The sequence below is a fragment of the Xiphophorus maculatus genome, chromosome 13 (genome assembly GCF_002775205.1).
Source record: "Xiphophorus maculatus strain JP 163 A chromosome 13, X_maculatus-5.0-male, whole genome shotgun sequence".
Lineage (NCBI taxonomy): Eukaryota > Metazoa > Chordata > Actinopteri > Cyprinodontiformes > Poeciliidae > Xiphophorus > Xiphophorus maculatus.
The window spans coordinates 867,464-892,320 of record NC_036455.1 but is presented as its reverse complement, the minus strand read 5'-3'; the positions used below and the strand labels follow the sequence as shown (position 1 = coordinate 892,320).

General features: G+C 38.0%; 2 protein-coding genes across 4 annotated transcripts in view; one reads left to right on the top strand and one right to left on the bottom strand.

Annotated features, from left to right (window-relative positions):
• Positions 1–2,633, top strand: part of jarid2 (jumonji and AT-rich interaction domain containing 2) — a 113,654-nt gene extending 111,021 nt beyond the window's left edge. Inside the window, exon 18 of the mRNA XM_014476106.2 lies at positions 307–2,633. Within this exon, the coding sequence (XP_014331592.2) occupies positions 307–543 (237 nt within the window). The 3' untranslated portion in view covers positions 544–2,633. The remainder of the gene's footprint in view (positions 1–306) is intronic.
• dtnbp1 (dystrobrevin binding protein 1) overlaps positions 2,428–24,857 on the bottom strand; it is a 36,313-nt gene continuing 13,883 nt past the window's right edge. Inside the window, exons 1-4 of one of the 3 annotated variants that reach the window (XM_023344927.1) lie at positions 16,493–16,623; positions 11,204–11,371; positions 7,780–7,923; positions 2,428–6,487 (exon numbers count right to left, since the gene is read on the bottom strand). In XM_023344927.1, coding sequence (XP_023200695.1) covers positions 6,162–6,487; positions 7,780–7,923; positions 11,204–11,371; positions 16,493–16,538 — 684 coding nt within the window. In that variant the 5' untranslated portion in view covers positions 16,539–16,623 and the 3' untranslated portion in view covers positions 2,428–6,161. Of the gene's footprint in view, positions 6,488–7,779; positions 7,924–11,203; positions 11,372–16,492; positions 16,624–24,857 lie in introns of those variants that run through there. The other 2 variants (XM_023344926.1, XM_005797380.2) reach the window with 2 other exon arrangements.

The following is a 24,857-nucleotide window of genomic DNA, read 5'->3' as shown; positions in this document are numbered from 1 at the left end:
TGGTTTACCAGACTGCAGGTCAGCAGTCTTCATTAATGTGTGGATTATGACATATCTGCATTCAAAATATTTATTGGTATGTAATAGTCAGAGAATTTAAATTTTGTGTTTTCATTTACTTTGAACCAATTACTAAAGTAAATGTTTTTATATCTTTGATAAAATAAAAGCATCTTGTCAACCGCAGTAGGAGATGTAACTGTGGAGATCATTTTAAGTTCTTTTAAATGAAAATGTCTATAAAAGTGGGTTTATCCCAATTGTGCTTGTGCTCATCACATTTTCTCTAATATTGTTCCTGTACAGGAGCAAATCAACAGTTTGGTGAACCAGGTGTGCGGTAGGGCCATGTTAAAGAACGGAGGAGTCGGCGTCGGAGGAGGAGCCGTCATTGTTAGCGGAGGAGGGGGAGACTCTTGCCACACTCTAAGCCCCGCCAAAGCATCGCCAGCCAAGCGGGGCCCCCGGAAGCGCGCCACTGTGGAGGTGTCCCTGGCCCGCCTGTCGTCCATCCACATGCCGAAGGCGGCGGCCGTGTCCTGAAGCGGACAGTGGGACCTTCTTCCACTTCTGTTTTGTTTCTACATTAAGCAGGATCACTATCCCCCACAGCCCTCACCCGAGCCCAAGTCTCCATTTCGCTCACCTCTCTTTTAGCGACAGCTTGTTTCTGAAAAACAGAAAAATAAACGCAAAGCAAGATGTCTTTTTTGCACTAGTGTGAAAGAAGAATTAGTTTTTATCTTGAGTGATATTTTTTATGATTTTTAGTTCCCTTCCCCCCAAACCTGCTCTGAATCAACAGTACAAGCATTAACATTCAGAGGAAGACTTGACAGGGCCCCATTTTTACCCCTCCATCCTTTCTGACTCAGAATGGGTTACATTTGTTACCTTTTCCTTGCATCACTCACTCCTGAGACTGAACCCCCCATCCCTGTTAAAACTTGGAACGAATAAAATGGATCCCCCCCACCATGTTTAATTTTTTTCCCCCCCTTCCAGATGACGTTAAGTAGTTACCCAAAGTTTCTCTCTGTCCTTGATTTTAAGGAAGAAGAGTCCTTTTTTATTGCATTTTATGCGTTTGTGATGCATTTCCTGCAGAGTTTCTTTAAAGGAGGTGATGCAAGATTTAAAAACTTGAAAGACGATGTTGGTTGGCTACATTTTTTGAGTTCTATTTTGAATCTTTAGCTTTGTTTTCTGCTAGGTTTGGTTTTGTTTATTTGTGTATTTTATTTTGTTTTGTCCGTCAGCTGACGTGAGCGAAGCAGAGCCTCACTTTCCGCGTCAACACGGAGGGATCTCTCGCCTGAAATCGGTGCCTGACACTTGGCGAGGAGATCCGTTTTATTGGTGCTGTTGGTTATAATTACTGTATAACAACACAAAAAATTAAAAAAAAAATGTTTGAGGGTGGCGTTTGGCGCCTGCTTCACGCCCCACAGGTCAGAAAGGCTTTCAGGCTTTTCTGGTTCTAGATGTGCAATCGTGTTAACATTCCATTCTTCCAGTCCTCTTGTTTCATCTGTACCAGTAAACATTAATTATTATATTATTATTTTGGGGTTTTTGTTTCTCATTTGTTGAGCTGATGTGTTATCTCAAGTAGAGCCACTAGTTAATGAGTGTAAAATGTGAAATATCAATTTTTCTTTCTTTGCTTTTTGCTATTTTGTCCCCTTTTTTTCCCAGATATATTATGACTAATTTTTACAGAGGAAAAAGTCCAACACAAACAAACAAACATCAACTTTTTTGTACATATATCCTGTAAATTTCTTTAAATACTTGAGCCTTTTTCCGGGGTTAAGTAAGAAAGAAAAGGAAGGAAAAGAATGCAGAAGAGAGAGTTTTCCAGAGAGGAGAGTGCTTGATGAAGAAAAAGCCTTACAATTCCCTTTCTTCATCTGTGTGAGTTAGATGCTTACAGGGTTTTGCTCTGGTAAATGTGTATAAAAATTTTAAGTGCTGCTTATATCACTAAGAAAGAAGATATTGAGTAGCCGATGATTGCCCCCTCCTAATCCCTACACTCTCTCCCCCCCTTTTTCCTCCAGCCTAGTTTTGTTTGTTTAGCTTTACTTTTTTAAAGAAAAGGGAAAAAGGATTTGTTGACAAAAAATGGGTTTTTACATTTTCATTACTGAAAATTCAACAAAAATGTAGTAGCTACTCATGTTGCACTGAGCTTGCCAGTGGTGACTGTCAAGGAAAAAAAAAAAATCCTATAACCCAGTTTGTTGGTATTTGTCCCTCGCAGAAGACTGAACTGTTTTAGGACTATTTAAAGAAATACCAAGGTGTTTTCAGCTTCATAAAAAGTGGTTGTCAAGTTTTTATGGCCTTACAATATATTTTATTCTTACGGGATTGTTTTTTCTTTCAGTTTTTGTTTTATTGCTTAGTTCTCTTGTTTGTTTGTTTTTTTTTTTCTTCCATTTTCTACAGTATAAACTACTTGCTCACAATGGGATCTCTGGTGACTTAATTTATTAAAGCCGCTCGTCGGCCTTTCCTTTCATTGGGAAAGAGTTTCATGTTGGTTATATTTACAGTTTTTTACTTTTGCAGTTTGTACTTAAGGTTTAATAAAAACTTACAGACAATTCACTGTCAGTCCTTTCCAACCTACTTGTGTCTTGTTTCTTTACTTTGTGCTGCCTCATCAATATTTTATTTGCATGTTATTACACGTCAGTAATATTTAAGTAGAGCCAAAGTTTCCACAATCAAACTTTACTGAAATCTGTTTCCAAATCATTAAGTACAAAAATGTGAAAATCAGAACGGTTTAATTAGTTTAATTTAAAAGCCACAATTATTTTAAGCAGTTTTGCCAAATAGCCATAAATGCTCCTATCAAATTCAGCTAGAAAAATTAGCATTTCCTGTGAACATCCATTGTGAATTCTTTAACTGAACATTTTTAGTGATAATTGCATTTGAAGTCAACTGTAGAAAACTTGAAGAAATGTATGACAGAAGCAGCAGAATAAAGCAAAAATACATATAGAAAAACTTTAGAAGAGTAAAAACATTCAGCTAATGCAAAAATCCCACCAAAAGAATATTAGGAATTTGTGCAGAACACTGTTTACAAAGCTATACTGTAAGGTCAGGACACAGCTTACAAACGAAAATGAGCTAAAAAGCTAAAGCTAGCTGACTAGCATCTTGACCTGACCTAACATACTCCATACAGTGTAAAAAGACCCATGTAACAGCTAAAATTAGCTAAAAAACGAAATAATTGTAGCATCTACTAACATGCTGACCTACAGTAATATACTCTATGCAGTGTGAAAAAACTCAAATATAATAATCAGAAACATTGAAAACTGAAAGGGTCTACTATCGTGTTTCAAAGCAAAACCTTCTGCTTATATAGAAAAAAACAAAAAGAAATCATTTTTAGCTGAATTAGCTAAATCATGTATTATGCTAATGGTTGTGGGTCACTACTGTGTTTCACACCATTAAATTGGTCCATCTAGTTAGTGTGATAATAGCAAAGTATAAGATGTTAGCTAAAAAGCTATTAGCTAGATGGTCTGCCTGCTAGTGATAGCAAGCAGACTATCATTAGCATGTTGTCTAAATTTAGTAGGCTTTCATAAAATGTAGTCAAAAACGTAGTTGAGGAGGATTAGGTGAATGAGTGGTAAATGCCAAAAACACCCTAGTTTGGCAGGCAAGGATCTGTTTAACTTCATGGTTAGACAGATCCTTTGACAGCGCTGGACTCCTTAAACACATGATTTACTCTACAATGTTTATTTGTTCTACATAACAAGCTGTCACTATAAGGTACAAATACTGGAGAAAATGGGAGGGGAAAAACAGAAGTAACTCCAGGCCAAAGAAAGACTTGGTCTGAAATGTCCACATTAACCTAAAGAAGGCAAATAACTCAAAATGTAGAGAGTTGGCCAAAAGTAAGAAAACAACAAAAAAATAAAGAGTTGAATTAACTAAACCAAATTAGGGTAAAAATGTAAAACCATTACAAAACAAACAGCCAACTTTGCAGCTTGTTCTCCTATGAGCTGCAAACTAAACAGAAACCCACTCACTCCATTTGCATCCAGTGTTTGTGAGCTGCCCGAGCAGCTCTTAAAACTTTAAAGTGCAGTGAAATGACTGTTACATGAGTGCGGTTTACTATTCAAAATAAACCCACACAGCAACTTTGAGCCTTGAAAAGACATTTACTCTCAGTGTTGCAGTGGTGATGCCTTATATCTCTCGGGAAAAACAAAATTAATACACACACAGAAAAGTAATTCCTGGTTTAAGAGACACTTTTCTTTCCAAACATGCAGGACCATAACTCAGTAATGAACAAACGGTGTGTTTTCACTCACACTTTTAATCTTGCTCACATTTCTTTTTTCTCAAAATGCTTAGAGGGAAATCAACTCACTCTTGAGCAGAAACATTAACAAGTCAAGAAAATTAAACAAAGGGTAAGAAAATGAAGGAAAAATGCATTTACACTGCACAAATATTAACAATTTCCGACCCAAAAAACCAAAACTAAATAAAAATTTGGACAAGGGTTAGCCTTCAGGCCGATGTCCAGTGCATAGCACGCTCCAAGATGGGGATTTGGTCCTAGTTCAGAAGAAATCTGTCCAAAATGTACAGGTCATAGGCAAGGTTCATGTTTGTTTGTGTGAGCAAATGTTTCTAAAACAACTGAAACCTTTGCCAGCATGTAAGCAGGACAGTCAGTTTTGACAGGAGTAAAATCCGAAATTTGACACATGAGAGCTGGTTGTCACATTTATCCATAATGAAAGTAAGAACAGTTTGTGCCCTCTGCACATCATTAATCGGCTCGATTAATCGAAGTTACACCAAAAATCTAATTTATACTGGCACAGAAATAGCTTTCATTACATTTGTTTAAACGATGCTTTATGGATATATTTTACTCAATCAGGACGATCATCCTGCAGTGAGAACTTAGGTAGAGCTTAGTGAGAAATTTGAAGCTGCACTTGCTGTATGCTTTTCCCCCACTTTATCAGGAAAACTGTAGCTTTGTCTTAAAAAATGTGGATAAGCCAAATAAAAAATATCCAAAAAAAAGGAAATGAGTTTGGTTTGATTTTAATACATACTTTTGTTCTGTGAAAAGAAGGTTAGGATCGCAGTCCTGATGAAGCTGAAGGTAGTCTTTTTTCGTTATCAACATAAGAGAGGTAAAAACACTATTATATGTTCAGTTAAAGTTCCAACAATCAGAAAACAGGTTTAGGATTTATGCACAATACATTTCACTATAAAGCATGAACAGAATTTGAGCTTACCAAGTCAGACCGATGGCTTATCTATGACCTCATTTCCTTTATCAGGAACAGGCTTCGCTCAGCCTCAACATGCAGAGCTATAGAAACGGAACATCAGGATGTTCCGTTTCTATAGCTTCTTACTATCTAACAGTTTCTTATTTTCACATTTTTCTACTACATTTCTGAATGTTTTTCAACAGTTTTTGTCAATCATTTACCTTCACAATGCTCATACTCCGAATGTTTCACAAATCCTAAAATAATACAATTTCAAAGGTGTTTTTTGATTAATCTGCTTCTCTGCTCTTTCTGGATTATTCTGTCATGCATAAGCTTAATCTCAAGTAAAGTGTGCTCTTTTAAATGCACAATTTATTATTGAGTCCTTTATTTTTTATTTTTTGTGAATGCTTCTCTCTTTTTTTAAGAAAAAAAAACATCGCTTGAATGTTTGGTTTGCTGATTGAAACTTATTGTGATTCACATGTAAATAATATAGCCTTATATCTGGAATATAATCATAGCAAGTTTCATAAATTTTTTAAAAGACTGAGCAAGAAGCCTGTAATACTGAATCTGATTCTCTGAAAAACCTTAAACTATTGCAGTTCTTTCTGAGCCAAAAACGGGTCACAAACATCTTGAAAAACATTTGATCAGACTGAACTTACATCACTGGTCTTAAGGCAAGTTTATGTGGCAGTTAGTGCAACCTCAGTGTCATCTCTCTGATGAAAGCAAAGGTTTTTGGGAATAAAAGCCAATAAATAGAATAGAATAGAATACAATAGAATATATATCTAAGTTTGATTTGGCAGCTCTGCGGGTTTTCACTTTTTAAATCAAGTCCAACTGTCCTCAAATCTGCTGCCTCCTCTCCTCACAGTCTCGACTGCTCTGATCATCCTGGTCCTCTCTGTCCGCCAGCGCAGTGTCCAGGTGGACCTCCTCTTCATCCAGGGTCACTACTACTGGGGGTTTTCTTCTCCTTCCTCCTCCTCCAACAACGCCGCCGCCTCCTCCTTGCTCAGCCTCGTCCTCGTCCTCATCATCCTCCCCGGCCTCAGTGTCCTGGCTGGCTGAATCCGTACAGGTGGAGGACAGGGACGAAAGCTTGTGTCGGAGCTCGGCCTGGGTGGGGACCTGGAGGCTGATCTCGGTTGTAAAGGACTCAATGTCTGGACCTTTTAGATAATAGAAGGACTTAATTAGGTAGATTGTCAATGAACAGAGAATCCTGTAGGAGTGACTCTGTCTTTTAGATTCTCATGCTTATTTAGCAGTAATCTAAAGTAATCTTTTCAGACATTTGACATTTTTTGCCATCTGATGATGGGCTAGAAGTAAAAGTTTCTGAAATTTAAAGTTTTTGAAATTTACATGCAGTTGTGAATTTATGGAATTGTCACCAAAGAAACTTGAGATTGGACATTTACTTGCATCCCCTGTAAAATATAGCTCTTTGACTAATATTCATACTACCTAATTTTTTCACATTTTGTCATGTTAGAACCCCAATTGCATTTCATTGCATTTTTTATGATTGTCACATAAAATCATCCCAAAAAAAACCATTGAAAAATGTGGAGTGCATTTGAATTTTACCCGATATTTCCATAAACTCCAGTGCAACCAATAGCCTGCCCAAGTTACTTAATTTGTAAAAAAAAAAAAAAAAAAAAAAAAAAGATCCCATATGCTATAGAGTTTTTAAGTTTATCTTTTGTAACTGTTGAAACATACTGTTGCAGTTCGCTGTGAACCAGTGACACACAGCACACATGTGGTGGAGGGTGTTTTGGTCAAATGAGACTGATAACTTTTGGCCTACAAGCTGTGGAAAAATACATCTACTGCAGAGCAAACTGCACACCTGATTCCCACGGTAGTTTTGTTCTTGTTCCCTATTTTTTCTAAGCAGAGAGAGGCAAGCCGAGTTTACAGAAAGAAGGACATGTGGAGATGGTTTGGGGAGGCTGCAGGGTATCCTGGCCCAGTCAAAAGTTGAGACATAAATTGAACTGGTGTTGAAAATGTACTTTAAAAGACGTTCGCCATTCGATCTGCTAGAACCGCTACTCTCTAGTGAAAGAAATGGACATATATAGAAGGCTCCTAGCAGTTTTTATTTTTAAAAATTCTAAAATTAATAAAATCCTTACCCAGGGGTTCCTGAGTACAAATGCACACATTTCTAAGATTAGTTGTACAACACAAATAAAGAAAGAAAGTGGCAACCAATGCCAACCCATTTTCCTTTCATCTCACAAATAAGCACTACTTTGTGTTGATTCATCTCGCCATACACTTTTAAAAAACAGAAACGTTTTTTACAAATTGTGAAACAGATCATGGCCATGCAATATATAAGAAAAAGAGTTTTTTTTTGCATTATGTCTAAATGGCATGAACTAGAGTTCACTGAACTGCTGTAAACTGACAGGTTGCAGTGTGATTTTCTGTACTTAGCATTTACCTGTGACAGGTGAGGCAGCGCTGTTGTCCTCTCCCCCAGAGTGCAGGAAGACATCCAGAGCCTCGTGGTCGGACATGTCCATCAGATCCATCTGCTCCAGCATGTCCACGTTGACCTCCATGGAAGACATGCTTCCTATTGGCTCTGGACACAACAGATCACAGTCAGATATCAGGAAATACCAAAGCGTGGAAAAGGCAGCAGCAAGGAGCTGAGTCCAGGAAGGAAGGCGCTTTGCTCTGAGTCGGAATCATTCCTCACCGATACAAATGCATAAGCAAATGACCACACACAAGCTGGATGGGGTTTGAAATGTTAAAGCAGGTATGATTAAATAATAATAATAAAACAAACAAACAAACAAAAAAATAAATAAATTGCAAAAACTATGTAGCTTTAACATGACAAGTGTGTAAGTTTATAGTGTGAAATAAACTTACACACTATTTTCTCTCTTTTTAAAATTATTTAACCAGACCTGAAAAATGACTTAAATTCAACATTTTCTAGACTGCTTAGGAACCCTGAGAGTTGGTCTTCAGTGTGAATAATTACAGTAAATATCTAATGCAAAAGCGACTGAAGGGTAAAACCGTAAAAACAACAACAAAAAAATCCTGCGCTTTGCAGGAATCCGTGCTTCAGCCAAACATAACAATGGAAAAAATGACTGAATATCTGCTACAGTATTTAGAGTGAAACTTCTTGACTTCTACATGAAGTAGACGTTGTGTGTAGATTGTGTTCATGTGAGAGAAAAAAAATGTTTTTCTTGGAGTTATTACTGTAACACAACATCTGCTGTACCTACATAGTGAGTTTAATATTAGACTCTTTATGCCACTTTATGTTCATTAAATATGGCGTAGCTAAACCTTGTACATACCAACAGGGAACGCTCCAAGTCAGTCAGTTTTAGCATTTGCACTGCAGCTTACTCAGCTATTCTTGGGAATCACTTAGAAAATGGCAGTGGGAGACACATTATGACAAAGAACTGAATTATTATAAGCTGTGACTTTAACAAATTAGAGGAGTCATTAATTTTATATATGTACAAAGGATCATACATTCTAGTAAAACAGGACATGTGCGTAACAAAATTCTCCAATGAAAACAAGCAAACATATTTCCAATTTTAGATTAAATCTTTCGTATGAACTAACACACTCCTGGATTCACCACCTTGCGGGGGTGCAGAGCCCCAAGGTTTGCCATAATGATTTTGCTGCATGCATCACAGACAGCCAGTCCTGGCACTGACAGGGTGGAGGGTGGGAGGGGGTTAGCAGGGCAGGGTGGCGTGGGGGCAGCAGCGTTGTAAGCACATGAGGAAGAAGCGACGTGATTAGTTGTTAGAGCAGGAGTGCTAGAAGATGCTTTTGCTACCGTACCTCAAGGAAAATGAGGAGGAGTAGAAGAGGGCGGCACAGGGAAGGAGAGCAGAATGAAGAGTCAAAGAAAGAGAAAAGAAAGAAAGAAAGAAAGAAAGAGGGGGGATGTTATTTCCAATAGAGGGTGCCTTAAAGTCTCCCTGCCCTTTAAGCTGTAACACAAACACATACAGATTATACACAACAGAATGTCACACCGGGATTAATTCAGACCATTCTCGCATGCGTTTCTCACCATTAGGCTGCTTCTTATCCAAGATTTTTAACGGAAACGGATCTAATTTGTGCTAATGGATGCTCAGTATGCAGACTCCTTCAAGTTCGTATCCATACGGCCTTTCTCGTCAATGCCATGTGAAACATGGGATGGATGACAGATTGCACCCTATGCAGAGCGGTGTCTCCAGGACAGGAACATGAATAAAACAGTGATGCTTGGTAATGTTGAAAGGGTATTTTGGTCCTCTTGACTGAAAACATCTTTTCCCATCAGACAGCTTCTGACATGCTCCTCTGTTGCCTGGGTGTGACCTTGCCTAGAAGGGTACCCCTGCTGGGAGGGCTCTTATTGCCTGCAGTGAAATTACACAAAATAAAGGCCTGTGTGTGTGTGTGTGTGTTGCGTGCGCGTAGGTACATGTGTGTGTGTGTGAGTCTGTGTATGTGCAAGAAACAAAAAGTAAAGCCTAAGACTCTTGAGACCAGCTTGTGATTATTACTGGGTTATGATGTTCACTTTGTATTTTTTGCTCAGGATTCAGTTCATGACAAAATTCCTGACTATTCTCCAGAGTTCTGACTCAAGTCCAAACAGAACAATGTTGTGGCCGCCATGCATTACAGTGCATTTAGGGTCACATCCAGTCTTAGGTTTGTAACACCCACAGATGTTTACACTTGAGCCAAAAGTTCCGTTCTGGTCTTAATGGTTTGAAGCACTTTCTCCCACATGTTTGTGGCAGAGTCAGTTCTCCTGACTTTCTTTCATCAGTTGTGATTTATAAAGTTTTCCAGTCAACGGATTATCTCCCAGAGTTACTATGGGTTTCTTGACTGCTTCTCACATTAATCCACCTATCTCTCTCAGGAGGTTCTCTCTTGTGCCAAAATCCATTTTCAGATGATGTATTGAACAGAGCTTGGTGAGATGTGGGATTGTGGGATTGATTTATAACCTCCAGAAAATCCTGCCTAATCTGTCTTCTGTGTTCATTGGTCTTTGTTGTGGTTTTTGTTCTCTAATGTTCTTTACCAAACCTCTCATTCTGTGTTTGTGCAGTGTTTTGTCAACTAACCTTTGGGATAATCTTTCCTTAGATATTTTTGTTAGAAAGCCCACCATGATTCAACAGTTTGCTTCATTTCACTGTTTTGTTTTTAGATTTTACTTTGGAAAAAAACAACAAAAAACAAAAAACATTTCATTAACCACAAGCAGTTTTGATTGACAATAGAAACACAAACCCCACACATTTTCTCCATTCTTCATCCTTAAATCTCCTCCCTCTAGCTCCCTCTCTCTCTCTTTCCCCATTGCTCCACAATCTTCTTTAATAAACTGGCTCCAGGGGATTAACGGAGGAGGATGGATGAGTAAAAGAGAGAGAGAGGGAAGAAAAAAAATCACATCCCAAACCCCAACAGAGTCTGCAACATCTTTTAACACCGAGTCTTTGCAACTCCTCGTTTTAGTACATGCTTTTGGGAATTTGAGCTGACGTTTGGAAGCAAAATTGGGTGTAAACCACAGCAGGATTCTATTGCAGTCGCGTTGCAAGAACATATCTATATGGCCTGATTACATTCTTCAAAGTAAAGGCTTGAAGGACAGATCCTTGTTACAGAGTAACAGTGGCTCAGTGTTATCATATGCAACTAAAGTGGATAAGGTCTCTGCTGGGAGCAACGGGACTCAAACATTAAACTCAATAACATGTGGCTTTGTATTCTTTCAAGAATAAGATAGACGGAGATAAACTCATAAGCTCATACTTCCTGAATCATCAAAAGAGACATTTTCTTCTTCTTACCTCTCCTCTCGGTGATCTGAAGGTATCCAGTGGACAGGTACTGCTCCATGTCTTGTTGAAAAGCCTCCTCAAAGAACTTCTGTCTCTCTTTCAGCTTCACCTGGGGTGTTGGGACCCCTGCTTGCTCGGCTCCGGGGACTTTCTGCGAGTGCTCCGCATCAAGCTCCACTGGAAGCGCAAGAGAAGCGAATGCAAGTTAGCTTTTTATTTCTAACAAGCAACGACCGTGCGCTACAAAAAATAATGATGAAGTTGTGCAGCTCACTGAAACAGGGAGCAAAAGAAGTAAGGCTTATTTCATCCATCAAATGTCTGTCTTTTCCAGGAGGAAGATTCGGGAGGCCAGACTCAACCCTGACAGGTCGAGGTCAACGGTTACTGAAGCAGAACGATGTGGTGCTCTGCGCTTTGAGGCATTCAGATATTCTCAGATTCACCCCGGTGTTTGTAACTCAATACTCCGTCCGTCTGCTGCGGGCTGCACAGGAGAGACCACACTGACTAACGTCTCGAGTGAGTAATCGCCACTGCTGCAAACACATCAGTAAACCAAGAACCAAGCTCCTGCTGTGTGTGTCCTCTGAGGCTCTGAAGCTTAAAAGACGAGGTTCAGGAGAGAGATATATTTGTATTGTTGAGCAGCACAGAACTCTGCTGTGATGGTTTACAAGACTCAGCACACTTGGCCTTCAGATTAGAAGTGTCTATAGTACTAAACTCTGCATTTAGGTCTGGACTTTGACTGGGACATCCTAACATGTGAACATGCTTTGACGTAAATTGTAAATCTGTCCTAACCAGAGATGAATCTTCACCACAGTCTCAACTGTCTACAGCTTCTTCCAGGATTTCACGTTGCATGTTGCTTCATTTATCCCACCATTAACTTTGACTAGCTTTCCTATCTCTGGGGGGGGGAGCCACAATCCCACAGCATGATGATGTCACCACCATGTTTCTCCATGCGGATGGTGTGTTCAAGGTGCTGTACAGTGTTTGTATTGTGCCACATGTACATAAATTGAACCAGGTGAAGCAAAATCTAAGTCACTTGAGTTCTGGGTTGAACATATATATAGACTTTTTTTTGTCTGAAATGTAATATGTTTATATTTTTGTACAGTTTTGGCTTATTTAGTGCCTTTTCTGAGTCTGTATACTCTAGTTAAAGATTAATTGATTACTAAATTAGTTGACAATTATTTCAATAATGGATTCTTTTCAATTAATCATTTCAGCCCTTCATACTCGTATTGAATCTTTGAGATATTTTAACATAAGGCACAGTTCCTGGTTAGCAGAGAACGGGGGATGGAGGGTATGTTTGTCTGAAGGGAAGAGATTAACTTTGCGTAATGCTTTCTGACATGATGGAAGCATGACTGTGCTGTTCGTGAGGGTAGGCACTGATGCAGCCTGGAACCTTGGAGGGGATGTCTCTTTATTTTTCTAAATTTTTCCCTGACAGACAAGGGTTATATAAGTCCACCCACTAACTACAGCGCGAGAGTCAGTTCAATATGACATTCAGAATATATTAAACTGATCCATACATTAGCTGTGATTTTGATTTAGCTGGGACTAAAAGATTTGGGCAGCTCTTGGATGTTCCTCCATGTTACAGGAACATCGAGTCCTGTGAATTTACATTTTACGGTCTCCTGTCCTCTGTTACTGTGGCGTCAGGGACTCAACACCCTGACATAGGATAGAGTTCTGATAAACTGTGGGCTGCGGCAACAGATGGACACACACAAAACCAAAGAATAATGAGCTCCCATAAGAGCTCCCACTAACGTTCCTCAGAGACGCAACAAAAAGAATAGCACTCTTCTTTCTCTCTGTCATTTCTCACCCAGCGTCCAATTTATCTCATTCATCTGATGTTTCATGTTTGTCCCTCATCTTTTCCCCATGACTCTGAACTGCCTGGCTGGTGTGTTGGTGTGTGTGGCTCACAGAGACCGCTCTATTAGATTAAGGGCTTCGGGGAAGCTTTGTTAAGACTGTCAAGCATTGTGCAGGGTTAGTAGCAGCGGAAAGAGAAGGCATAATGGAAAAAGAGGCCAGTGTGGTTAGTTATAATTAGGGCTTGTAGACAGACAGTAATAACAGTACTGTTGGATTCTGGGTTTTATTTTATTTGTCTCTAATCTAATTCTCAGTCCATTACTTTCCTGTACTGACTATTTGTTCACGTCTTTGTTCATGTTGACTGAATTCAATCTACTATTTATTTGTCTGCCAGTCTGCACCGCATCTTCTGTTGTCTTATTAAAGCATATATTTCCAACCAGATCGAGGTGTTATTAATTTGCTCATTCAATGTCAAAATTGTGATGTAAAAGAATATATTATATATATCTAAATGGCTGACATACAAGAGCAAGGAAGCATAACTAGGTGTGACATCTTGTAATGTTTTTTTTTTCTTTTCTTCCTATTTATCTATTTATCAGTGCCCCAAGTTCTGTGTGTGTTGTATGTTTCATTGTAATGAAAAATGTTAAATAAAGAGTATAAAAAAAAGAAAAAGAATATATTCCAGGTTTAGACGGTTTTTAGGAACAACAAAAAGGCTCGTGTGGCATTCAGATATGAGCAGCCTCAGATCTTTTAATATTTGAAATCTGATATGCAGAAATGTCTTCTGACTCCGTGAAAGACAGAGAAATGCTTACATATTTTAAGCCAAACTTTAAACTGTGGCAACCCTCAATCAGTCTTAATGCATGTAGACATAGCCTTAGAGTGCGTACACTGATTCAAACAATCTTTATTCACTGGATAGGTAATGGAAACTATTGTTGGGCCACAACTAAAAGAACATCCATCCATTTTCTAACACCCTTGTCCCTAGTGGGGTCAGGAGGTGCTGGTGTCTATCTCCAGCTAACGTTCAGGGCGAGAGGCGGGGTTCACCCTGGACAGGTCGCCAGTCTGTCGCAAACTAAGAGAACATTTTCTCTATTTTCATTTTAACTTTAGTGGTGTACCCTGTAGGAAGGCCCACCGCAGACAGCAGCTGGGATCATTTGCATAGTCTGTGGTTAAAAATATCAGCCTGTTTTTGTCTGTGAGGCCAGCTTGGCGGGATTGCATTTTGTTGGAAACAGACAATTGTTATTCTATTGACAAGTTAAATGTTTATCAATATTTATAGTAATATTCATAGAGAAAGTGTTGACTGCTGCAGCTTACTGTTTATCAGTGTCATGTGACCTGATTTGTACAGGGCAGGGATGTCCAAACTGTGGCGCGAGAGCCATCTGTGGTCCCTGGACTGCTTTTGCGTGACTTTTGGTCGCAATTCACAAATGGTACAACGTTGGCACATACACTTGATGCAGACAAAAACCTTTTTCAGATCATGGCACAAATATTCTGATAAATTAAAAGTTAAATACAACATGCAGTATTTCTCTTTTAAGAACTAAGCTTTTTGCTTTCATTTTTATTTTACAGTAAGTAGGACCACAACTATCCAGTGATATTTACCCCAAACCAGATCTGGATTTGTTTCATTTTTCAGATTTGGGTGAATATAGCAACTCTTTTTTAAGAGAGAGTGGCCCAAATCTTGCACTTACTCCTGAGAATAGGCATTTGTCCACAACCAAGAAAACAGAAAACAGCAAAACCTCCAAATATTTGGAATCTGCTTCTTGTTCTCTAAATATGGCAATTTATTATTCTGGGATCTATAATAGTTTATATAGACCACTCCAACAAAATCCGACAATTCATTAAAATATTGCATGTCAAGATTATTGTTTAGCAACTAAAACTATAAATACATAAAACAGTTTCTCCCCACGACAAAAAGTATGCACATAATAAGTGTATTGGAAATGCTTTCCAGCACATATGAAACTAGTCAATACATTTTTTTCAGGTTCAAGGTCAAGCGTTAGGTAAAGGAAGCAGAAGAACAACAAGTGTTTCAAGAAGTTGGCAGAATTACCAACAAGTCATATTAAAACAGGAAGTAAACATGTGAACATTAGTCTACCAGGTTTTGTGGTTTTCAGCTTCAGCAGATGCAAAGTCTCTCATAAAGTTGACTGAAGACTGTAGCTTTGTGTGTTTATTGTAAGTATGTTATAATTGTCACTAGTAAGTGTGACCACTGACACACAGGCATAATATTAATACAGACTAGAGCATCTCAATATACCACATTTAAACTCTTCTATTGTTATCACCTTCTCTATAATTAGCAGCGAGTTTAATGTATCTTACTTTTTTTTATCTATTACTCTTCTTTCTAGTTTTCCCTCCTCTCACTTCTCTTAGGTTACTCAAACTTAAGTATTCGTAGTTTACGAACAACAATAAAGAGCTTTTGTATTTCAATTCATGGGGTAAAAGTATGGAACAAGTTAAGTGAGGAGTTAAAACAAAGTCAAAATTTAATACAATTTAAAAGGAAACATAAAGAGGTCATTTTCACTAGATATAGAAATATGTGTGAGAGTTAGTTCACACATATTTCTGTGGGTATGGATATATATATATTTAGACATATGTAAACCCAGATCAAATGTAAAATTAATTAACCTGTTTATTTTTACTTTTTGATTGTATTTATTAATGAGGGTCCATCTGAAAATATTATATGAGTTTAGAGGGTAGGAGTTCCTAAGTTTCTTACTTCTTCCTACTCCTTTTCGAACATGTTAAGATTACTGTGGTACAAAAAGTATGTCTTTTGCATTCCTTGTTCTTGTGTATGATTGTATACTACTATCATGTTTGAAATAAAGTTTCATTTAATTTAATTTCATTTCTTTGCCTTTGCAGCATCACAACCGACACAGCTGTGTACATCCTCCTACACATGGTGCTGTGGCTACGGGAGCTATTTTTAGCTCCCACCCATTTAGCCTAAAGTTTGTGCTGATGAATTTCAAATAAAGGCACAAATAAGCATTTCTCCAAGGTCCAATACATTCTGCGGTTGTATGTGTGCAGCAGCTGTTTTAAGCGTCTTCAATGGTATACTTCTAACTTGTACTGTAAAAGGCTCACATCATAACATGACTCGTGTGAGCATTAGTGAATACGCACTCGCAAAGGAATATGCATTTGCAAATGATTCAAAGGACCTGTGACATTGTTTTAGTCACAGCAGATAATGTAAAGAATGATAAACTACCAAGAAACAAGAAAAAAAGCAAAACTAAACCAAACACAGGAAAGAAATTACCAAAAGAGAAAGACACAAATGTCAAGTTAACATTAAATTGGAAACTGGCAATACAAGTTCAGTGTGTATTGTTGTACTACCTGACTTTGTAAATGCTGCGGTGCGTGATGCATCTGATCCAGCCATAAAAAAAATTGAAAATTATAAAAAAAAAAAACAGTACCGTATGTTTAAGTTTGTCTGCTCACTTTACCAGCTTTTATGTATCGCATCTGTTTTCAGCTGGTTTTGTGTGCTTCGCATGCAGGAAGCAGAAGCCACAGGAAGAGGGGTTGCATGAGTGCAGGTATGTGTGAGTGAGTGAGATTCTGCACCTGTTTTTTTCTGACAAACTGCAGTAGAACCATTCAATTGCCAACTACTATCTGTACTATCTGTAGCTCATCTGTTTTCGTTTTACACCAGCATGATTTTGCGTGAGACATATTCATATGCATAAATGTGTTTCTATTTATAGAAGCGCAGACAGCAAACGGCATTAGGCGTTTACTGTAAGAGGACGCACTGAGAAACTGAGAACGGACTGCAATTGAAATGTAAAGCAGATACTCCATCAAAGGTTGCTTGTGACTTTGGGATTCAACTCTCTCCCTGCAAGTGGCGTTGACTTTTTAGAAGCACGCCGATTTAGTCATCACATCTCTTATCTGGGCTCACATTTCAAAGACTTTTAAAAACATCTTTTCAGCAGCATTTCTGAAGCATCAAACTAAATGGAGCACTTTCAGAATCCTTTAGACTCAGATTCTAACAGGCCCTATTTAAGCATCTGCGGCAGCACTGATAGGCAACAACAAGCCAACCCTTTTCATATGGAAATATATGAGCCATAAGCAGCAGACTTAATTTGGTGGTGAGCCTTTCATTTACTCTCCAGTAGTCTCCTCTACAAATCAGGTGTATCCTTAAGCTATGCCAGTGGAGCCTTGATTCCTTGAACTTCTTCAAATTTGGTCACATTAGAAACATTCATTTCATTTTTTTAGGATTTTATATGATGGACCAGAAACATGTAAAATGGAAGGAAAATAATGCATTATATAACATTTTTACTGAAGGGTGTCTTGACTTTCTACTTTATGCTTTGATGTAAAACCATTTCAATGTGGCTCTAGCTGTACGTTTAGGATCTTTGTCCTGAACCTCTGGTCCAGTTTCCTGGCTTTCCTCCATCCATCTTTGCATCAGCTCTGACCCGGATGAAGAAAAGCTTCCCCACAACATAATGCTGCCATGTTTTACAGTGGAAATGATGTGTTCTGCCATCTAAGTTGTCACGCACACGAAGGAAGGATCTTTCATGTAGTTGAAAAAAAAAAAAAGTGACATTTTGGTGTCATTCGACAGCCTACGTCAGGGGCGCCAAACTCGGTTTCATTTAGGGCCATATCAAAAATCAGAATGTTCTTAAAGGGCCAGTTGTGCCAAAATATATTGATAAATCCAATTAAACTGTTAAAATATCACTAAATAGCGGTTCCTCCAGGATTTTAGTGATTTTAGCAATCAAAATTGCTAAAATCACTAAAATTGAGTTTTTCTAATATTTGTGCTAATGTATAATATTAAATGTGATTTTGAAAAAATTTGTAGTAAAATCAGAAAAGAAATGTGGAGATTTGTTGATTTTGTGTGAATTTTGCAGATTTGTGAGAAACTGGATGGGCTTTCTGATGAAATTTGGAGTGTAGAGGGCCACATAAATAAAAATAAAAGTCGTGCCAGATTTGGACCCCAGGCCTTGAGTTTGACACATGTGGCCTACAGTACATGCTTGTTATGTTCTCTACATGCTTTGTGAAAACTGGAAATGGAAACATTCTTTTTAAAGATGGCTTTTCTTCTTCATTTGAGAACTATGCACTATGCATTTCTGTTTGTACAAAATACTAAAAAACATTAAAAAAAATATTGTTCGATTTTGCAATCATGTGTCACTGCTTTAGGTGCTAACATAAAATCCCAATATAATCTGTATATTAGGATCTGTGAACACAGGCACTGTGGATGGATTGTTTGAAATGGAATGGGATGGGATCTGCTGTCCAGTTTGCTTGTAGTTTCAGCCAAAAAAAAATCTGGGCCTGGAGCCACTTGCCTCTATTTCTGTGCTTATGTGGAAAAAGAAAAACTGAACGTGACAGAGAGAGAAAGAAGGAGTGGCAGTGCGATGCAGGACAAATGTCGTTTTCTGGTTGTCAGAGAAAGAGAACAAGCCCAGAGCCGTTTGTCACATCAGTGCCATTTTGTTTTGCAGGATTTGACACCTTGTGTCATCAAATGTTGTGTTGCTTCTATAAAATACAAATAAAAATGTTGTCATAAATGGATTTGCTTTGAGATGGTGTCTGTTTTTGACTGAATGTATTTTGTCATCAGGGGTTTATTGTGATATTCAAGGAGTCTACAGCCCAACCTCTATGAGAGAAGAATATTCTGTTTTAATCCATTCATACCTAAAAAGTAGCCCTTTTCATCCGACTCTCTACACAGATAAAACTATGCAGCGTGTTCCATCCTTCATTTAAATGATTTGTCTAGTCGCAGATGGATTTGTTTTCTAGCCTCAGTTTTTTTCTAAAACTGCACCACACATCTTGATGTCCAGGAGGCAGGGCTGACGGTGAGGACAGACAGCCACTTCAGCTTCTTTTTCTTCTTCTTCTTTTTCCTCCCTTTTCTTAAGCCCTGCTCACTCAGCCCTGGTATTTTTAGATTCTGTCCGCCTCGCTGTATCTCTCAAGTGCTCAGGTTTCCTAAAGGCAGCCCCCATGTTGTAAATAACACACACACACACACACCATCACACGCCCTCTCTTTGACACGCTCACACACCCAGAAAGAATTACTTGCAAGCTGTTGAACGAATACACACGACACAGACAATGCATTTCAGACAATCAGAATGAACTTTGAGTGGCAGAGTAGAGTACAGTACAATACACTGCCTACAAGGGGCGGTTGCTCTTGTGGCTGAAGAGTGATTTTTTTTTTTTTCTGGCGCAGTTCACTTAAATGCTGTTGTGTAATAACTATAAGTCATATATAGTTTGAGTTAGTTGGGGAATCCCTTATTTTTCTGTTTCCATATGTGTTTGTATTCTTTCCAGTAAGTAACATCAGTGGTCAGTTACTAAATTAACTGACACATAAGTAAAAACTTCAAGAGGTTAATGTCCAGTGATTAGCTAAGTTAATAAATGTGTACAAAGACGAACTTGTCAGATGATTTTTCCTCTTTTTACTGAAACGAAACACTGTAAAAAATAGGTTAAGTGTATTTTTATACACTGTATGTGGTTTAAACTGTACATGTTTCTGTTTGCCTTATTGTTGTTCCTGTTCAAGAGGGCATTACAGCAGAGTGATGTTTTGCTTTGTGGGCTACAAAGTGCTCTGCATGCTGTGTGGGTGATGAACAAAGTTTACCACACAGGCTTTTATGCTTCCCATGATCTACCACGAGAGGAATTGCTTTTCCAGTTTTTATTCTCAATTTTTCTCTGTCAACAGAATAAGTCTTTCAAAGCCAGGGTGTCGTTATTGTAACATTTACATAATTCTATTATGTGCACACAATAGTATGCTTTAAAAAGCAGGATTTGTGCTGAAACTATTACAGCTGAATTTTAAATTGCGTTGAACTCAGCTGCATATTATCTTGAAGCACTGCAATCGTTTTTGGACAGGAGTCTAATTCCTAGCAGGTTTCCTGGCTGAAAACGCATCAGTTTGTGTCTAGAAACGTGGAAGCGTAGTGTGACAAATAAAAATGTTTCTAGTTTATTCACCTCTCATTCACAGCTGGCTGAGAGCAGAAACTCATTTTCACTGGTTCGCAATCAAATTAGAGTTTGTGATGATGTGGCAGCAACAGTCGATGAAGGGAATCTGAAGATGGGCCTCGTCAAAAGAAAATGAATGCAATAAAAAACCAAATTCAGCAGGGATGTTTTTGAGTTGACGTGTTATCTGTTAGTTCTGCAGTTGCTGAGTGAAACAAACTCCTAAGTCATACACCCGGCTGCAATCAGCAGCTGTGTTGTTAACATTTACCTGCCATTAAGACCAACTCTTCCTGCTTCAAGCAGCTTTCTGAGGATACAAAGCTTGTAGCTGCTCTCCTTCCTGCCCACATCTTTAACTGTTTACTGTTATTCATCCCAAGTGATACGTGATGAACACCTCAAGGTTCCTTCTCTTTCTCTGTCAGTGGCTATAATCGCCACAGTGGGAGAGTGAAAACAGATTAAAGCAGTTTTCTAACTATACATGTAACCAGGCAACTGTACGCCAACATGCAAGTTGGAGCTCCGTAGGAGGGCTTCTTGCCTCCTGCTTAGTCATTTGCAGTGAGAACACCAACAGAGAACAATTTTTTTTCCTAAAAATCTGGACTTGGTAGATGGTTGCAGATACCACACTGCTTATGGGACCTCCTCTATTGATAAAACATGGATGATGTGGATAGTATAATTCAACTTTCTCAACATAATGGATGCTCCACACTAATGTGGCAAAAATCAAGCTTCCATTGACATTGATGTGGTTTACTGTCTGTTAATTAGCATTGAATGTAAAAAGCAGACGCATCGAGTGACACAAACTGCTTAGACAAGATGAAATATGTGTAGATCCACGCAGGAGCATGTATGCACAACAACAGGCCTTGCGTTAAATCAGAGGCGTCAGCTACTGTAGCAACCCAAAGATTCACAGCACAAAGATGCATGCTGGACTCAGGAACGTACCAAGTGCAGGACAGGGGGGGTTGAAGGTCACATGTGTGAGCCCAAGCTTGCAGAGACTAGAAAGATACTCCTCTCAGTCTCCATTGGGTATATAAGTGGGAATGCTTTTTTCTCATGATAAAACCTGACAAAAATGAGCAAAAATGACTCAAGGAATGATTACTTTTCATCATTATTTTCACTGCTTTTAGCTCTTTAAAAACTGTAAATATGGATTTTACAATTAAACTGTGGCAGTCTAAATCTGCAACATGTTTTCAAAACAAAGTTAGTTTTGTCAGTTTGTGATCAATGAGTGGATGTTGATACAAAACTTGGTATTTATGGGTAATTCAGTAAGTTTTAATGAAGATAATTAAAGGGCTATTTTACTTATTTAAAAAAAAAAAATTAGACTTGACAAGTAAAATAATATTTTTGACTTGTTTGACATTTGGACCCATTTATATTTAGACAAGTGTAAAAACTGAAACATATAGACTGGTTAAACATAGACTGAACTATTCTACACTGATTGTCTACTATTCAAAACAACATTTACAAATTGTCAACCTATTACTCTGTAACAGTGCTTCCCAAACCTGGCCCTCAAGTCCCTGTGCCCTACATGTTTAAGGGTTTTCTTGCTTTCAAACACCTGACTTAAATAAATAAATAAATAATTAACCTATTTTTGGTTAATTGCAATTTTTGGTTAATTGCATGACCTTCTCTACAGAGAAGGTCATGCAATCATTTGAATCAGGTGTGCTGGAACACAGACACATCTAAAACATGCAGGTTTGGGAACCACTGTTATATAAAAATAAGAAAAGAATTATCCTTGATTCTCTGTTTGTAGCTAATCTAAAAATAACCTTCCTAAGTTTGAACAAGGCACACCATTTTAGTTCTCTGTATTTTGATAAATTACATAATACATTTTAAGGACAGAACAATCAAAATTACTTTTAGCAGAAGAGTTTTTGTCAGGGGTGTTTTTGTTTTTGGTTGTGTGGGGTTCTGCCAAAGCAAAAGACAACAGCTTCCCTATAAAAGAGAAAAGCATGCAATGGACTAAAGTCTAACTTCAATGAAAACAACACAGACAACGCTAGTTATAAACTACTAGAGTGTTGCAGTTTACAGAAGGTCCTAAGAACTTTGTTTCACTCTTGGTGTTTACTTCTGTTTAGATCTACCTGCTAAGTCACAAGGCTGAAGGCAACACTTACGGCAGAAAAACTCTGGTGTTGTTGGACCTCCTGGGTTTATTAAACCGATTGAGCTGATTTTTTTAACATTGTTTTTTCCCTGACACCTGCCACTTGACAGAGTCTGCTTGACAAGGCAGTGAAGTGAGAGCGACTGCGGTCTTTGGTTATGATGTGTAATACAAGCACTGCTACATTTCCCAGCTCTCCTTTTGCTATACAGCAAACAGCTGCACTGTGCTTTCCAGCTCTGGGATATTTAGGAATGCCTGCCTGTTTGTTTTGTTCTCTGAATGGGAGTTTTAGACCTAAATACTGTGTGTATAAAAAGCCTGAAGGAGAAGCAGCAATGTGTTCCAGTGAAAGTACTGGAAGGATGTAGTGTGAATGTTTTCTTTTGGGGTTTTCTATCAACCCATCTGCCAGCTGACATTTACAGCACGCTTCCCATGCTGCAAGGCATCTGGCCTTTTTAAATGTGTATATTCTGTATAACATGTGTATGTTAGCATGGCTTCAGGTGTAGCTGATAGGAGGTGGATTCACAATGAAAGGGGACAGATGGTACGCTCAGCAGGGAGGAGACTCTGAATAGCGCATATTCAGCCTGCGTTTGACGACTTTATAAATGAATCTCAAATCCTGTAGTCAGGAAAGTAAATAAGAAAGGACATTTATTTAATTCTGTTCAGCAAAAGTCATTATTTTAGAAACTCACTATGTTAAATATCATGTGAAAATGCTATAAAACTAATTTAGAAAAAGAAATCTCTCAACTTGAAGGTGAATGACAAAATATTATACCAATAGCCATAAGGTTTATGTTTTTTCCATGTTTTTGCTTTTGACTTAGTGGTCAGCCTACAATATTTTGTCTTTTGTGTTCTGATGATGGGTTTGGTAATAAGACAATACTGGATCAATGTGTCCAATGTTACCATCACAGTACTATTTGTGTGCAATATTCATAGAATTTCATTGTTTCTAAAGCTATGCATAAAATTTGCATGCATACATGCAAATCCTGTGATAAATATATTATCGCAAACCATGAACAAATCTTTATATTCTGGTCTTTTATCCCCAAAGGCTGTTTGCTCTTCTTTCCACTTCAACTGGTCAGCTAAATTTTATGATTTAGTCAAAATGAACCCCAGGTTTTCAAAATTATTTCTTTAAGGAGATTACGTATGTGTGACCTTCCAAGGTGGATATTGTATTGTTCTATTTGCCTGAAACATTGCAATGGATATGAAATGAAAGAAGGCATCATAAAGGTAAACCACAATCTCAAAATTCTGAATGTGAAGCAACGTTTTTTTTTTTTACTTGAAAGGTCAAATGTTTATAATATTCTAAACATGCAAAGCAAAGCTTAGCAGGCTGGTTGCTTTAGTTAACTTAAGATGCAACTCTCTGAAGTCAGAGAAAAGACCTAATTGACTAACTTTAGGCCTCCTTACAACCCAAAAATACATTATGAAACTCCCTCCAAAGGGTAAAGGATGGTCCTCAGAATAAAATACTTAGAAATCTTTTTGTACATATCAGCTAATATTTATTTTGCATAGTCCATGCAAAGTTTGCCTATTTTTGAAATAAGCATGGCAATATCATTTTCAAAATGTTTCCACCTTTTTGAGCATCAACTACAAGGTTTTGAGTTTAAAGTGGACAACCTACAGATATGCCAACACTGATAGAAGGAGAATGTTGCAGTTGGCCTTTCTTAAAATGACCTTTGGAGGCTGTAAGCTTGAGGCGCCTGCAAACCAAAGAAACAGTTATTATGGAGCTCCATGTCTGTCGGAATGCAGTTGAACCTGTGAGCTCAAAACGACAGCATGTGTTAGACCCCAATAAGGCACTTTATGCTTTTCCTGAGTGGGTTCTGATGTGAAAATTGGCAGATCCTCTGGGGGTTTGTAATAGTGGAAAAGTAATTTTTTTCTCCCATTTTCCTATTATACTATTCCCACATATATCAGAAATAGGTCAATTCCAAATTAGGCCATCAAAATAACCCTTGACTCGACATCCGAGAGTCAAAAAGATTTCTGATGCCTTCTAGGTCATTAATCTGTTTTAATTTTTTTTATATTAAAAAGTGCATTTGATTAACCCTGTCATAGTAAATGGTGTAGACAAAGATATTTTTTGTCCTGTGGATTAGTAGAGAAAAGAATAACTGTCTCAGATATAGTCTTTAGTACACTGTTAGAGTTTTAGTGTTTCAATTATGCATAAACATAAATTCTTAAACGTAAAACCCTTTCTCTTTGAGCATAGCTGATACTGAGGAGAGAGTTGTAATTTATGCTTCATATTGAACACCATCAATATGATGGTACCATCAATACCATTGAAAGCAATGGTATTGATGTCTACATTTTAGTGTTTTTTTGACACAAGTCGACAAAGCACAGGTGAAAACATGTTTAAAATATACTTTGGCTTAAATGCCTGACTGTTTGCTTTTCCTCAAGAGCTCAGTTTTTACA